We start from the raw sequence: 16,771 nt of genomic DNA on the forward strand, positions 1-16,771 counted from the left end.
AAAGACCAAAGGAGGATAGCACAGATTAACGGTTTTCCACAATCTCATCTTTGGAGAGTGTGGTGGCAGTATAGGTCTTGTCACTGCTATTATTTTTTACGTCTATATCTGATAATAAGCATTGGATGTAAAACGTTTTGCAGACAAAAACAATGTTGTTTTTGGCTTTGTCTGCTGGTACGACAACATATTTGTAATGTATTGTAGACAATATTTTTGTTACATTGGGGACGTTGAAAACTGATTTAATATTAGCACTCATTGACCTACTTAAAACTTCCATTCAACTTTTAAATGTAGCCTTTAAAACAAACCATACAGGTTTCTGCATATTTGTCAGTATTGTTTTTTTTCAAATGTCATTTTGTAATACACTTTACGCTTTTTTAGCACATGTGTTGTGACATATCGACTGTACAAGTACTGACATGTTTGTGGTTGGATTGCTTTGATACCCCTGTAGAGTGTAAGCTTATAGACTAGTTGACTTACCCTGCCGATATACCTGGTTCATGCTCCGAGCTTTTAATAAAGTCCGAGTTGCTCATTCACTTTTGTAACTTTGTATGCATTATTTTGGTTATTTTTTGGTTACATTTTATGTTCTATGTTGTGTGTGTCTGTTTTCAATGTCTGGTCTTTGTCCTGGGATTTTTCTTTTTATTTCCGCTAGAAACTTGGTTCCCTTGATTACTTTTTAAGTAAAATTATAAATGAATTTTGCAATATTCTAGTAATATATAAATCGTTTTCGCTGTTTTAAAAATATATCGCCATTAGAAGAAACAATGACATGAAATATTGTAATTTATTGCAAATATAAACTAAGTTAATAGCACAATACGAAATAGTTCTGATCGACCACAGCATTTTCTTTTGTAAACTGAAGACAAATTAGTGTTATACAGGGTATCCTAACAGTAAGGTTTCTCGTTGTTAGTGGAAGTATGATAAACACCAAACTTGTTAGTTGGAGCATTAAACCCCATGTAGCTGCATCCTTTTACACCACAAGTAGTACACGAATCGCCCCCCAGCTGAACTCGGTTCAAATCGCATGGAAATGAAAGCAACAAGCAGGAACTGTTTATTGACTCAATAAATAATTCAAACGCTCGTGAATGACTGCAAGTATCTAAAAAGAATGAATAGAAAACCTTAAGAATAGTAAGATATAAAAATAAAACAGACATGTAAGGAAGGCTTGCATAGAAAACTTTAAGTACGGTAAGATATGAATATCAAACTATCATGTCAGGAAGGGTTGCGAATGATGGTTTTTAACTTATAGTTAAATTTGCTTTCTAAAAATGTTTACAAATGAAAGGTTAATATTATAGCTAGCATCGATCTTTTACATCAAATTGAAACTCATTTGCTTTCTTTGTAAAAGTCTGTGAGTTATGTCCCTTTGAAACTTTGGTCTCTCATGATTTCTTTGCACAAATATCTTCAATGAATAGAAAGGAATGTTAGACTCAAGTATAACGAATCAAGCTAATAACAAATGCGAAATAATTAAAGTGTGTCTTTCAAAAGCGTAACCAATACAAAAAAAAGTTTTGTAATGAATATGCACAAAAACACACAAATAACCCCCCCCCCAAAAAAAAAAAAACAAAAAACACACACATTAATAGGGAATTCTTTCCTATCTTGTTACATCAGTTTTTTTAATTTGATATGGAATGGTACTGCTGCTTAAGATACAATAAAGCGAATTCATAATAAAAGGCTTTAAATAAAGTATGATTATATAACGAGAATCGATATGGTTAATATGTCAAAGAGATAACAACCCCATCGGGAAGAAAATGTCAGCACTAATTGGTCTTTAATTAACGACGAGGAAACCCTCACACAACAGGGCAGGTTGGAGCTGATCCCAAAACATTATTATACACAGATACAGCGAAAGAGTTGTCCCTACATACCGGAGTAGCATAAAAATAAACTAAAGGTGAGAACGAAACAAGACATACAGAGAGTAGAAATTCCTGACTTGGGAGAGGCACAACAAACGCGGCGGGGTTAATTGGCGTGATGACAACACTCCCCTTTAAAATATGGCCACTGTGGAAAAATATTGCACAGTTAAACCCATCCAAAAATCAGTTCAAAAAGGCCCGAGTTCCTTGTTACAACGGAAATAAAGAAACTGAATATAAATTATACAAATGTACAAACTAAGGACTACTAGCAGTTAACTGGCATGCCAGCTCCAGGCCAGTTAAACCCAACAAAAACCTATCCCAACGTTTGTAAAATTAATCATGTACTCTCATGAATAATATCGAGTCACTTTAAATTCATCAAGTACGGAAAGGCTTAAACCTTTTCTTATAAGCTATATGTTGTGATCGTAGTAGTGAAAATGAACATTTTTGAACTTCCGTCATTCCGATGTTGAAAATTGTAAAAATGTATGTAATAATAATAAAAAAAATTCTCATCGTATTGTTAAAATTGTTTAATACTTTTTGATCTCTGAATGGAAAAATACTCTTAAGAGTTCCGGAAAGCAAAATGAAATTCAGTTTTTTTAAATTTTAAATCAATTGAAACACCTTTGAGTTCAATGATTAAAAAAATCAAATCAAAATTGTTATTGTTGCTGTTATCAGATTTAATCAATATATGTGTTTCCGTATGATTATGTAGTATGTTTATAATAATGTTAAATTCTTTATACCGAAAAATTCCATAGCATAATGTCTCAAATATCAAATAGAATATATAAAGTACTTGAATCTGTAAGAATCAGGCAAAATTAAAACATAATAAATCATGCTCGAAAAAAAACCAAAAAAGAACTACTGGCATGTAAAAAGGTAAAGAATGCCATTTCTGCATTTCAGATAACAAAATGATAAAGATTTTGTGTTGTTTTTCTTTCACAATGATCTTACAAAGAATAACACTTAATTATTTGAATAACCTTCACAAACTGTATGGATACGAAAACGATATTTTAAGAATATTAATTTCGATTTTCACAAATCTATTCGACGACTGTTATAGAATATAAGAAATAACTGAGATAATGGTCTTATTGTCGTCAATCTTATTGCTCAGTTTCATTTCGTCAAATCCCGATTGTTGTTTCAAAATCTTTTAATAAAATACAGTTATCTAAAATCAAAAATAAGACCAAATGGTTGTACAAATTTAAAAAATACAGTGAAACCTTTAAAACCCGAACCCTTAGTAATCCGAAAACCTGACTACACCAAACACTTTCAAAAGTTCCTTTATATCGATTACAATGTATTTTATACCTTGATAAACCAAACAATTTATATAAAAAATATAGAAGTAGTGTTGCTGAATTAATACATACTACTATACAGCCATGAACATCCTGGTTGCCACGAGCCACCGTTTACGTAGAAATCAACATCGCCAACTGATTTAGAGAATCCATACTCTGAAATGGTGAATAATAATTGTAATATTACGTAAACGACATCAGAATTTCTTAAGATTGAAAAAAGTCAAAGACAAACACAAAAAAAACAAAAAACAAAATTTATAAAAAAAAACAACAAAAAAACAAAACAAAAATTAAAACAAAATCAAACAAAAAATCAAATAAATGCATACAAATTTGTGCATATTTCATCCACAACTTTATCCCCAAATTTCAAGGTAATTAATCGCTTATAATTTGAAATGAATACGAGTTTCATGAAATCATCACATCAAGATATATTATGAAGCCAGACTAGGCTTTGCTTAGTTATAATAACACGCTTCAAATGATAATGAATTTATTGGGGGTAGTCGGAAATTTACTTTCATCATGTTCAAGTGTATAGTGTTGTCATTGTCCTAGTTCCACTATACTTTGTTGTAGCTTTCAAACACTATTAAATCGCTTCGATGATCTAGTGGAAATGCGCTCGCCTTGAGTTATGAGTTCGATCCGCGGCCGAGTCACACCGAAGACTTGAAATGGTGGTTGCTGTTTCTTTACAAAGCACACGGTTTTAGGGGATCGAATGACGATTGGTTTGCCGGCAGACACAATAATGTAGGAATGTATCTGCGGTGACAAGCCTGTTTATAATACTAGTACATTAAACATCTGTTCGGAATGTCTATCTAGTAAATAGAAGTACCTTTTTTTTTCAAATGATTATCCATTCTTAAATTTTTAAAAAAAACGAAGAAAAAAAAAAAAAAAAAAACAAAAGAAAAAAAAGAAAAAAAAGAAAAACACAAGAAAACAAAACAAAACGTGAAATATCTAGTTCTGCAATAACACACATAATTTTTACATCTAGATGTACATGTATTCAGTTACATAAAACATTTTCCCATTGAACTTTTTGGCGGTAAACTGTGCGTATCAATTTAAACATAAAGCTTTTTAAACTGCCTTACCTTCATTTGTGTGGATAACATCTACAAACGAAGCATCTGTTGGACTCAAACTAACCTCATCACCAAATGATTCGAACCCATAACTTGCTGGATCAAGACCTTAAATCAAAATTCGTATAATCCATTAAATTATCACAATTTCTTTACCGTGTCATAGTTTTGTTTTTACCTCCTTCGTCTTCCCCGGACTTGACATTCTATGAGCAACTAGGCATGTGGCTTTAGAAAAAACAGAGGATGCTTACTCTACCCGAGCAAGTGGTTCACGCTCCCCGTTTTTGGTGAATGTCTGAGTTGCTTATTGTGTTTTTTTTTTTGTAGATATTATTTTATTCTTTTGTTTCTGTTCTAATCTTGATTACTGTTTGAGGAGAAACGGGCTACTGATGGAGTAATTCCTCTTTCCTCTACCCCGGACTTGAGTATTTATGACAACTCGTTGGATGTTTCTAGAAAAGCAGAGAACGCTTACACTACCGGTGCACCTACTCCATGCTCCCAGTTTTTAGTGGAGTCCGAGTTGCTTATATGTTACTTTTAATGTATGATTTTGGTTACTTTATGTTCTTTGTTGTGCATGTCGGGTTTCCATGTCTGGTCTTTGTCCATGGATTACATTCTTTTGATAACCGCTATAACCTTGGTTCCCTTGATTAATCTTCCATTGACTAGACCACAATAGTGAAAATCATGACATTTATATATGTTTTAATTTACAAAATTAAAATTAAAAAAAAAACGTCCATTGGTTTATTGGTCCATTACATCCAATCTTCAATAATGAAAAATAGACTCATGCCTTTTTACGTTTAAATATAATCAAGGGAGCCAATTTCACAAAGTACCAAAATGTTTTGTTGGTACATATGGCTTTACTTGAATATTGTTTAAATATGTCTCTAATTCTTAGATCTCTTATTTCCTTTTTTTATATTTTCTGAACCAATGAATATTCCATAATTCTCTACAAATAAACATAGTGTTATAGACTTCTGTTAATATAGAACATCTTTAATTAACTTAACTATCAAATGTGAAGAGGTCATGTTACTTTTTTCATATAGAAACTTTTTATCATCATAGTTTAGTCTTCATAAAAATAAACAATCTTGAAAAATGCTGGAATATTTTATTTTAGACTTCAAACTGCAGTTGAACATGTCATTGATACCTGTTATTCTCCCGATTCCATTGACACTCTGTCCAATATATGCACAAATATGTGCTCCTAAACTTGCACCAATCGAGTGAACCGACGACGCATTTATCGTGTAGGTGTCCAACAACAATTTTAAATATTTGGAAACAACAGCTGCAACCATTCTGGAATTGGCAACTGCTTGGTAATAGTTGCACTCATCTGCTCCCTTTTCCCAGTTAACAACAAACACATTGCTATCTTCCTGTTTAAACACAGTGCATACTGAATTAGTGAGATGTTTTGTTGCGGAGCGCAATGGTTTCTACTTTCTAGAATACCATAGGAGGGTTCTTTAACGTGCGAGAAACGGAACATCATTCCCGACACGTGATACCACAATGGATTGCAGTCCAGTTTTCCGTACTATGGCTTGACGACCCCAGCATGTAACATGCCAGAGGTACCCCATTCTATCTCCTTGGGAACACTACCCAGTTGCTCTGTGGGCAGAGCGTCTTAGGCCCTGGCAGGGTTTTGAGGACTAGTCGCCTTTTTTCAACAAGCTTAGCGCTGATGCGGGCCTATTCTTTTGACACCTGGACACCCGCATGTGATAAATACGAATCAGTGAAAATTTCATTAGCAGCAATACAACAAAATTATTATGAACACCATCGAGGGTAGAGGATATACATATTACATATTTAGTATGACACCATGAATAAATATTAATTTGACATATTTTCGGGCTTTACAGGGTTCGATTTGGATACGGTTTTCACTGTATTAAATAATTGTGCACCTACAGACTGGAGAAAAATATCATAAAAAATATATAAAACAACTTCAGCTTCACTTTATTTAGTATTTTAGTGGTCATACAACATGTACTCTGAACCCATTGTAATGACTCGCTTCTAAGAAACCACGAACTGTTGAAAATGTCTTAAATACGTATTTAAAAAAGAATGAGTTTCACATTATTTAGAGGTTCTAAAGTCATACGCTGAATCATTGTAATGACTTGCTTTCAAGAAAACCACGAATTCTTTAAAACAATCTTAAACATATATTTAAAATAGAATTAGCCTTACCTTATTAAGTAGTTCTGTAGTCATACGCTGAACCCATTGTAATGACTCGCTTCTATGAAACCACGAACTGTTGAAAATGTCTTAAATACGTATTTAAAAAAGAATGAGTTTCACATTATTTAGAGGTTCTAAAGTCATACGCTGAATCATTGTAATGACTTGCTTTCAAGAAAACCACGAATTCTTTAAAACAATCTTAAACATATATTTAAAATAGAATCAGCCCTACCTTATTTAGTAGTTCTGTAGTCATACGCTGAACCCATGGTAATGACTCGCTTCCAAGAAAACCATGAATTATTATTTTAATTTTCTTGTTCTTGTCGAAAAACGTTCCATTAGAGTTTGTTTTTGGATCTATTAGTGAATTTCCAAATCTCGTGTGAAGCTCTAAACTAACATCAAGTTCTTCTGGGGTTCTTGGAAGATACCCTCTTGAATTAGTAAATGGTGCTTCTACAGAGAAGCAACCGTAGCCTTCATAACATGTTTTTGTTGTTGCCCACATCCATGGAATTATATAACCTAGATAGAAAAATGATTATCAAAATCGATAGCCATTAGTTGAGTAACAGTGGAACGTTTGAAAAAATAATTAAATACAAAAAGATGTACATGCTTTTCATTTACAAACTAGAAAATTACTATTATTTTAGGATTTAACACTTTTTTCCAGAATTTATCGATGTGTAAAATTAGACCATGCACTCACCAAAACAAATAAAAGAACTCTTATGTCCAGTTTTTGACTGGATGGTCCGATTTGGCACATCAATAAACCCTGAATATAACAGTGTTAAACCTTATAAATCCAATCCTGAACTATCTGCAATACATTTACCCTTTTTCTTGTAGACTATTGACATCCGAAAATAACATGGCAAATGGAAGCATTCAATAAACCACGTGACATGGTTGTCAATTTCAATATTCAAAGCTAATAAAGTGCTACTGGTAATCATATTCCTTACAGTGGTTGTTTTGAATAATTAATTAAATAAATCATTAAATTGTTACACGTCTTTAATTGACTTATCCTTTGTCGAAGTGATAGTATCCAGGCTTGTTTACGATAGTTACAAAGAATGCACACTGTGTGTAAAACTTTAATCTCAATAACCAATACACAAAAATAGCATATGCTAATTAAATTTGCATTATATGTACATAAAAACACATACTTGAAAAAGAGAAAACTTTTTCTTCATTTTATAAGGGACAAAATGGTGCAAGAGTAATCAAGGGAACCAAGGTTATAGCGGTAATCAAAAGAATGTAATCCAGGGACAAAGACCAGACATGGAAAACAGACACACACAACAAAGAACATAAAGTAACTAAAATCATACATACAAAGTAACAAAAGTAAATGAACAACTCGGACTCCACTAAAAACTGGGAGCATGGTCCAGGACATATAATGCAAGAAATACTTTGATAATGAAAAAAGACATTTTTCATAATATAGTTGCAAATCGTGCAACAATATGTCTCTTCACAATAAAACAAAGGAATTTTATGGAAATATTCTTTCAATATAGGAGATAATATTTCGTCCAGAAAACCGTATAGACATAGAAAATGTCCTGTCGAAAAGAAATAATATTTAACCTTTAATACAACGCAAGTTCTACAACACAAATGACATTAGTTTTTTAAAATAACTATATATACCTCTCACATGATTATTACGGTCGAATGATTGAAAATACTTCTTTGATAAAAACGTATTTGTATTTTAGAATGATTTGACATGGGGAAATTTAAAATGTTATTTTAGTAACAGAAGACATATTTCGCATGAAAAAATAACATGGCACAACTCCAAAATAAGGAAAGTAGAAAAACGTTTTTCCTCCACAAGAGGTAAAGTGTTTATATTTGTAAAATTGATAATAAAAAAAAAATCTTGTAACAAAAATTAATGTATTACATCCATGCTTCTACCTAGAGAAAAATGACTTTGAATTGTTAAATTGAGGAGAATTTTATTTGTTTAAATTTTTAAAAAATACGACATAAAATAGGCCTTATTGTATAAGGCAGAAACTCACGAAAATGCAAATCTGTGTATGCCTATTTGTTCTGGGCTACATTTACTTACTATAGTAGGCAACTGTGGATACTAATGCTGTACAAACCACTTCCATCGTGGTTTTTTTTGCTGGTCAGAATTAAGGTGTCTAGGACATTTAAACATTTAACATCAGTTTTATACTGAACCGAATCTATGTCAAGGACAAAGATCATTCTGAACGTCAGAAAGGGCATAGTATATCATAATAATTTACGACAATATCTTACCTAATTAAACTTAAAATATTATGATACACGTAAATGATAGAACCAGATAAGGTATAATGATACACCCTTGACACAAACAACATGACTGATGATAATGCCAGAATGTCAAGGAAATAAAAACAGGGTAAAAATTTTATTTATTTATATTTCAACCATTTTCAAACTAAACCGTGATATAAATGTATATCAGATACATTGAATGTGTTTTATTATGTAATTACAAAAATGTTAATATTAATTAACTTGCCTGACTCTTACTCGTTAGATCAAAAGACAATAACAATCGACTGCAATTTTAATCACATCCGATATGACTTCGTCAAATGGAAATTGAAGTAAATTAAAGTAGACTGCAAAAGAATTATTTTATTGCTATTTCAACATGGACATTTTTCTGTTAATGTCAACGCATTAATGATGGGTGTCAAGTGCATTATTGCAGCGTGAACCAGTGAATTCTACTACTTACATCGGTTAATACTTTAATAAGATAGCACGAACAGTGTGTTGGAAGAAGCATGGACTGCTAAACCACTTCAAGCACCACAGTTCACTGAACTTTAAATTTGGTGCAAAGTCATTTTGTGTGGACTTTTCAGCTTCATTAATTTGTGCTTGTCCATTGTCGTTGTCTTTAATGGTTCCCGAGAGAGGTTTGACCATGGATTTTCCTTTTACTTTTTTTTGTTTGCTCAAACTCATGCAAAGGAGAAAATGTAGGACCCCTTTTGGCGTCATAATTTGTTTATTTGTGCATTTTTAAAAATTTGTTTATAGCTGATTTCTAGGTAGTATCGCAAACACTGAATACAAGATGTTTTGACAAGATTTATGGCATTATTCCAGAAATAACTGTATTAATGAATCTTTTACAAAATTTAGCCCTTACCGGACTAACTCCTTTGTGCCAGCCAGTTTACTTAGTATAAAAATGTTTAATGATAACTGTTATAATTAGATCAGATTAATCAGTCAATGTTGTTTCATTAATCAATTGACAGTTCATGTACAAAATCTGAAAAATAACAGAGCCTGTGAAATTGTCGATATTCTTAATAAATATCTTAAAAGCACTGTTAATGCCTGTATATTTGAAGATTTTTAATTTAGTACTGTAAACAGGTATTGTACAAGAACATAGGTCACAATGAATCCTTGTACCTATTTATGAAAAAATATGTTCGGTATTAGACCCGAATAATTACAAAGGAAAAACACTATGTTAATGCTTAGGAAAAACCCTTCCCTCCATTTTGAATGATAGACTTACTAAGTTTTCTGATGAAATCAAACTCTTATCTAAATCGCAGACTAGATTACGAAGGGATCATTCTACTGTTGAAAATGTTTTTGTGTTACCTTCTCTTTTAGCTTTAATCTTTTTCAAAAGGTAAAAGACTATTTTGTAAACTTGTTGACTTTAAAAAAAAACATTTAAAAGTGTGGAGAGATAGTTTGTGGTTAAAAATTCAAAAATCCAATATAACAGGGAAAACATTTCAGTTTTTTTTAAATATGTATATTATGAATATTAATGCTTATCCTAGGCTTTAAGGTTAACTTTCTGCATTTCTTTTACTGTGGAATTGGTGTATGACAAGGAGAAATCTAGAAGACAATGAAGTACAAAATCAGGAATTTGTAAGAAGTTCATGCGCTGAATTTGTTTATGTATATGTAAACACATTTGTCATGCGTTTTACAGATGATAATTTATAATGTCAAAAAAAGGATGATATGCAAAATTGAAAATAGAGTCGTATACATTTCTAGCAACAGTACCCAATTACAATGGGAGTTTCACTATTGCAAGAAGTTTCCAATTAGAATGTTCACTATTGCAAGTAAGCATTTTCTAAATCGAACCCAAAAGCTATTTTTGCTCTCTTTAGGAAACTAGGTAACATTCTCAAATTCTGTAAAAATATCCTTATCCTTATGCTGAGAAGCAGCACCCCGGATTTTATGTTTTGTGGAAAGTTAGGGGGAATTCCACTCGAAGTATTCGTTGAAGGAACAATGATTAACTTTTAGGTAAGATCTATGTAAAAAGGATGACAACTGTGAAATGTAATGCTAAGGCTTATGATAAAATTGCATGACAATTATCCAAAGCGGGTTAGCTATGTTAAATATATATTGGAGGATACAGATCTTAGTTACTATGGAACGAACACGTAAGTAAATACTATCTGGCTTAAGGTCGAAGCCAAACAAACATTATGTTATCAATTCTATATATCTTAGTTTTCCCGAATGCATAAACATCTCGTGATGAATTCTATTATATGTTTAAATTTTAATTCAGAATTGAACCATATCTTCTCAGATTTTCCCCAGCAGAGCGTATTCATTTGAAAAATTCAAACTACTCATGAAACTTCGGAGGTGGTCTGGATTTCCCAGGAAATAAAAATATGTGAAATCTTTGTAAAGAAGGGTTGGGAGATGAATTTCTCATATTCCTCCAGTGTAATAATCCAACGGTTAATTATTTAACATTTCGTTACATCCCAACTTGTTACTCAAAGAACCCCAATATGATTAATTTGGTGGGTTGTTGTTAATCTTTTATGTTCTATTATGCAAAAGTGTGTGTGCTTTTTTTTTCGAAAAATTGCTAATATTATACGAACGTAAATGTGTAAAAATATAAATGTGAATTTGTATGTATTCATATATTTTTATGATAATGTCTGTTTTGTGTATTACGTCTTTATTTGTTTTTTTTTATGTAAATGTAGTGTGCTTGTCCTCTTGGTATAGCTACTGTGTCTGAGGCTATCAATAAATCCTATCTTATTTTGTGTACATTTTGTATTATGAAAACCTAACTAGGCCATAATAAATTGTATTTCACATTATAAAAGTAATAGTAAATGTTCTAAATGTTCTGAAAATTGAATGGCTTAAACTTATTCTGACGTATCTCGGATAAGACGTTTTCAGTTAGGAAATAATGTCTTGAAATTTTAACACAGAGTGTGTTATAGGAAATCTCGCACATTCCTATTAGGAGGAATTCCTACGAGGTATCAGCAAAGCCATAATCACTTTAACCTATACAATTCAATACACTTCATTCCAGTGTAAGTTTTTCATTTGTCTCTTATATCTGTCAAATATCTCACGACACGATTTTAAGAAATAATAATTTTTGGTATAATAACATGCATTTCAATTCATTACAATACATATCTCCAATACTACAACTATTCTGATGACTTCTTTGTTTTCTTTTTTTCAATGATATATGTAATATTTCTATAGATTCAAATCAGAATATGTTTTTTTTGGCCCGTGCAGGTCCGGGTGTCAATAGAATAGGCCTGCAGCAGCGCTAAGCTTGTCCTAAAAGGCAACTTAACAGTGTTCAGAAGCCTAGTCGGGGGTTGGGTGCTCTGACCACAGAGCAACTGTGTTGTGTGCCCCAGGTGGTGGAATGGTGTTACATGCTGGGCTTGTCATTCTATATATAATACGGACAACCTGACCGCAAACCATAGTGGTGCACCGTGTTGGGGAAAGATGCCAAATTCCTCACACGTTAAAGAACCATGCTGTGGTATTCGATAGGAGTAGGAACCTTTGCGCTCCGCTACAGGTGGTTAAATTTCCCAAAACGTACCAATCCATCCTTTTTTCTAGTCGCAATCAAAATTTGTCGACCCTGTCATCCTTGTGTTCCGTTCCTTTTTTCATCATCATCATCATCATCATCATCATCATCATCATCATCATATCATGTTCATTATATCTTCCATTTCATGTTCATCGCCAGAATACAGCTGAAATATTGCCGCTCGGGCGTTGCGTTAAAACCCCAAACAATCAATCATTTTTTTCTAGATAATCAGTAAATGAAATGTAATTATCAGTTAACTTCATATTAAAAAAAAACATAACTTAATGTGTATCAACAGTCAGTTTTGAGAAAAGATTCATTTGTGATATGAAATTGTGAGATTTTTTTTTTGAAAGCAAAATTTGTCATGTGCCACCCACTGCCTGGTTTTTCGCACGGACGCCGTCTTAATCATTTATATTCTTCATTCAACTCAACAAATGAGCATACTGCTTAAGGATAACCACGACCTTTTGTAGATTTTCCACTGACGCATCTAGAATGGAAAACCATTAAAGTTACCGGAATAACCACATAATTGGTCAATAACGTCTCAGTTGTTATAAGTCAAATACCAAGGACTGAGTTTTCATTTTTTGTTGTTGAGAGTTTCACTTTGTAGATGCTGCTTATGAAGTAGAAGTAGAAGTATTATATTATTTTTTATTGTTGATTTTGTGCTTTTTCTTGTTATTAATCCTTTTAAGAGAAAGACAGTTTCATCTTTTCGTCACTGTTAAACAAATAAATTGTGTCACCCATGTTAATTAAGATAAGTATCGTTTTCATTGTTGCATGAACACCTAATGAATCATTCACTTAATGCTCAATATAATAGTCCAAACAGTGTACAAGTAAACACTTGTATGATTAAATAACGGTCGAAAGGAGAAGGGTCATTAAGGGCCATTTTTTTGTCCAATCTTAGAAGTAAATGATTTTATGGTTTTCTCTTTGTTGGAACTTGTTTATTACTATAAATAACCATTTTTTATCATTCAAAGCTTTTTGTTTTCATTTTTGGGCTAAAACTAGTATGTGTCAAACGTTTTCTTTCATTTCATGTCCATAGTTTTACGGTCCTATTTTGATAATCTACAGTTAATAGGAATTAAATTAAGACTTTATTTTTTTTTTTAATCTGCGTTCCTTGTACTAGTTATTTTTCTAACATGAAACGTCTCAGCCTGTAAGATGATGTAATATTGTAACAATTTATTTTTTTTTTATTTATGTTAAGCTACAAAAAGTCAAAAATCACTGGTGATTTATTGATTAATGATATATTACTTGCGGTAAATTTATCACTAGTCAATAAAACACTGATGTGAATAGTGTTTGAAGGGTGTTGCGGAGGTGCATTATAATTACTAGATTATTATTGGATTATATTCACTTGCATTATGACGGGTGCAGCTAATTGAGAAGGATATACTTACCCTTCCCGTGTAACCATTTTATTCGATCTATGCATTGTGTATGTAGATCGTCTCTATTTCGTATGTTCATGTTTAGGCCATGTTTTTGGATTTTGACGTAATCACCTCACTGAGGACGCTTCGGTATTTTTTGCGGATAGTTTGCTATAACTTTAAATGATACTTATATAAACAATTGAAGTGAAAATGACATTAGCACTATCGCAGATTTCACGTGTTAATGACCTTACATAATTGAATGGAGAATTGAATCGTTCAGGAAAGTATGAAGTAGTCAAAATGTATAATTATAAATAAATGCGTGCACCTGTTACCACCGTTTTGTCAACTCATCAAAGTAAAAGTTTTTTTTTATGAATTAGAAAAAGCAATTCATCAGGACTTGTTTTATATTTCAGTTATTGTTTTTGTATAATGACCATTCTATGCAAGGCATTTTTGGCTATAAATAAACACTATTCCGTGGATTGTTACAGTGTATCCGCCTGCACCATGAGAACTGATTTGTTCACCCCGTTATATTTTTCCTTTCTTTCGTCTACCCCGGATATGACATTTTATTAGCATCTCGGCAGGTATTTCTAAAAATGCAGAAGACGCTGACCCTTCCGGTGCATCTGGTTCCAGTTTTTGGTTTAGTCCGACTTCCTCATTTAATTTTGTTTTACGGGTTATTTTGGGTAGTTCATTTTCTTTGTTGTGTATGTTTGTTTCCCTTTCTGAGATTTATCTTTAGATTATATTCTTTTGATTTTACTGCTAGAATCTTGGTTTCCTTGATTTTTCCTCCATATATTGTTTTGGTTCTATCAATAGAAATACATAATGATAGGATAATTAATTGGAAAGAGTAAATAACCAAAATACTATTAAGAGTGCCGAAGAACGCCTAGATTTAAATCCTCAAGCATTCTTAGCACGATTGATAATATTTTGGTTATTCACGATAACCAATTGATTATCCTATTTATTATATGGATTTTCTTAATAATGTAGCGATATTTTAAACATGAATTTAAAAGTATGTGATTGGCGGATTGATGTGTTGTGACGTTTTGGCGGGAGAAAGTCAGAAAGTGAAATTACCGAATTTATTTCACAGTGTGAACTATCGAAATTTATTACACTGGGAACATTCGATAAAACACTGCTATTTATATAATAAATGATATTTTTTTTTACTTTTGATAAGAGACATTAAGAAAGATTCATGTTAATGACAATACAAATCTTTATTTGATATAACCATACTTCGTCCATGACATACCACTGTAATAGTATTGAGGTTATTAATGCAACTACGTGTACTTGTATTTTAAAGATCAAGTGATAATTAATTCCATTTCCTTGTCATATCATACAAATAATAAGTAAACATGTCCATAATCTCGGGCATTCACTCTAAACATATCATAATAATGTCTTTGTTTCAAAATGCATTATTTTCTTGTTCTGTTACTTTCAGTCAATACATAGAAATTTGAGAAATAACATACAATGTACTTTCATGCATTTTGAGTTTTGGTAACATCCTTAATATCTTAAAGTTGTTTCCTTCCCTTTATTAAAATATTTTGGGTGAATATATCGCTATTTACTTTCGATTCACAAACTACGGTGTACATAAACCATGACACTGACATAGATATTTAAAACAAACGTCATAGTATAAATCTGTTCAACCAAAACAAACCCGATCAATAACAGCTCAATTAGAAAATCAAATTTTCAGTTTGTACCTCATATCCATCATGAGCTTTGTTTAAAACAAATACATCATTTTCGTTCACTTCTGGAAATGAGTCGTTTGTTTTGGTAGATTAAATACAACATCGACGATAAAAAAATGTTTACTTTCATCGCACAGCCTAGCCCTCTGCAGTAGTATTTCTAACAAAAAGACCATAAGACCATGTTTGTATATTTTATACTGTAACTGTTCTAATTGGGCTGTAAAAATGCCTTGACCATATATCAATGAGTGAATACGATCACTGACTGAATATAACTGTCTTTCGTGACGTCACAAATTATTTTAAAGGTGCCAGAATGTCAGAATATTTTTTTTCTTGAAACGTTTTATTGATATAATGATAAACGAATATTTTACCACACATTGCAAACATTGTAATCCAGGGAAAAGACAAGACATGGGAAACAGACACACACATTGAAAGAGTAATCAAGCGAACCAAGGTTATAGCGGTAATCAAAAGAATGTAATCCAGGGACAAAGACCAGACATGGAAAACAGACACACACAACAAAGAACATAAAGTAACTAAAAGCATACATACAAAGTAACACAAGTAAATGAACAACTCGGACTCCACTAAAAACTGGGAGCATAGACCAGGTGCACCGGTAGGGTAAGCGTCCTCTGCTTTTCTAGAAACACCCACCGAGTTGCTCATAAAAAGTCAAGTCCGGGGTAGACAAAAGAGGAAAGATAAACTATGACCCGTTGAATAAATCAGTTTTCATGATGCTGATGGATACACCATAACGATCCACGAGTTCATGACGACGACCATAAAACTTCTGTAGTGATGACTTCAATCTTGTAGCAACATAACCGTGTTCCAGAAGCCTATTTGTTAGAGTTCTAGCGCGATACAAAAAGTCTGCGTAGTTTCGGCAAGCTATGGCATAACGTATGAGTTGTGATATGAACACTCCATACGCAGGAGCCGAAGGGATGTTGCCACAGATGAAAGGAAAGTTGACAATTTTCATCACGTTTGTCGTAAAGTTTGGTCAATAGTTTTCCTTTACCATCGAT

At 32.3% G+C, this 16,771-nt stretch overlaps 1 protein-coding gene across 1 annotated transcript; it reads right to left on the bottom strand.

Annotated features, from left to right (window-relative positions):
• Positions 1-913: 913 nt before the first annotated feature.
• LOC148628022 (phospholipase A1 VesT1.02-like) lies at positions 914-5,878 on the bottom strand. Its single transcript, XM_088583425.1, has 4 exons — positions 5,558-5,878; positions 4,387-4,485; positions 3,341-3,427; positions 914-1,135 (listed from the first exon to the last, which is right to left on the bottom strand). Exons 1-4 carry the CDS (start codon positions 5,706-5,708, stop codon positions 915-917), a joined length of 558 nt encoding a protein of 185 aa, XP_088439551.1. The 5' UTR covers positions 5,709-5,878; the 3' UTR covers position 914.
• Positions 5,879-16,771: the final 10,893 nt, after the last annotated feature.

This window comes from Perna viridis, chromosome 1 (assembly GCF_037379345.1).
Source record: "Perna viridis isolate PV_CMFRI_1.1 ecotype Kerala chromosome 1, ASM3737934v1, whole genome shotgun sequence".
Lineage (NCBI taxonomy): Eukaryota > Metazoa > Mollusca > Bivalvia > Mytilida > Mytilidae > Perna > Perna viridis.

Bases quoted from the DNA above. Each gene is read 5' to 3' on its own strand.
- LOC148628022 (XM_088583425.1), bottom strand. From the start codon at position 5,708: ATGGTTGCAGCTGTTGTTTCCAAATATTTAAAATTGTTGTTGGACACC. The intron at 4,486-5,557 runs GTATCAATGACA...TTTTGATTTAAG, and splicing joins TGGAATCGGGAGAATAACAG to GTCTTGATCCAGCAAGTTAT. The intron at 3,428-4,386 runs GTAAGGCAGTTT...TCACCATTTCAG, and splicing joins TGTTATCCACACAAATGAAG to AGTATGGATTCTCTAAATCA.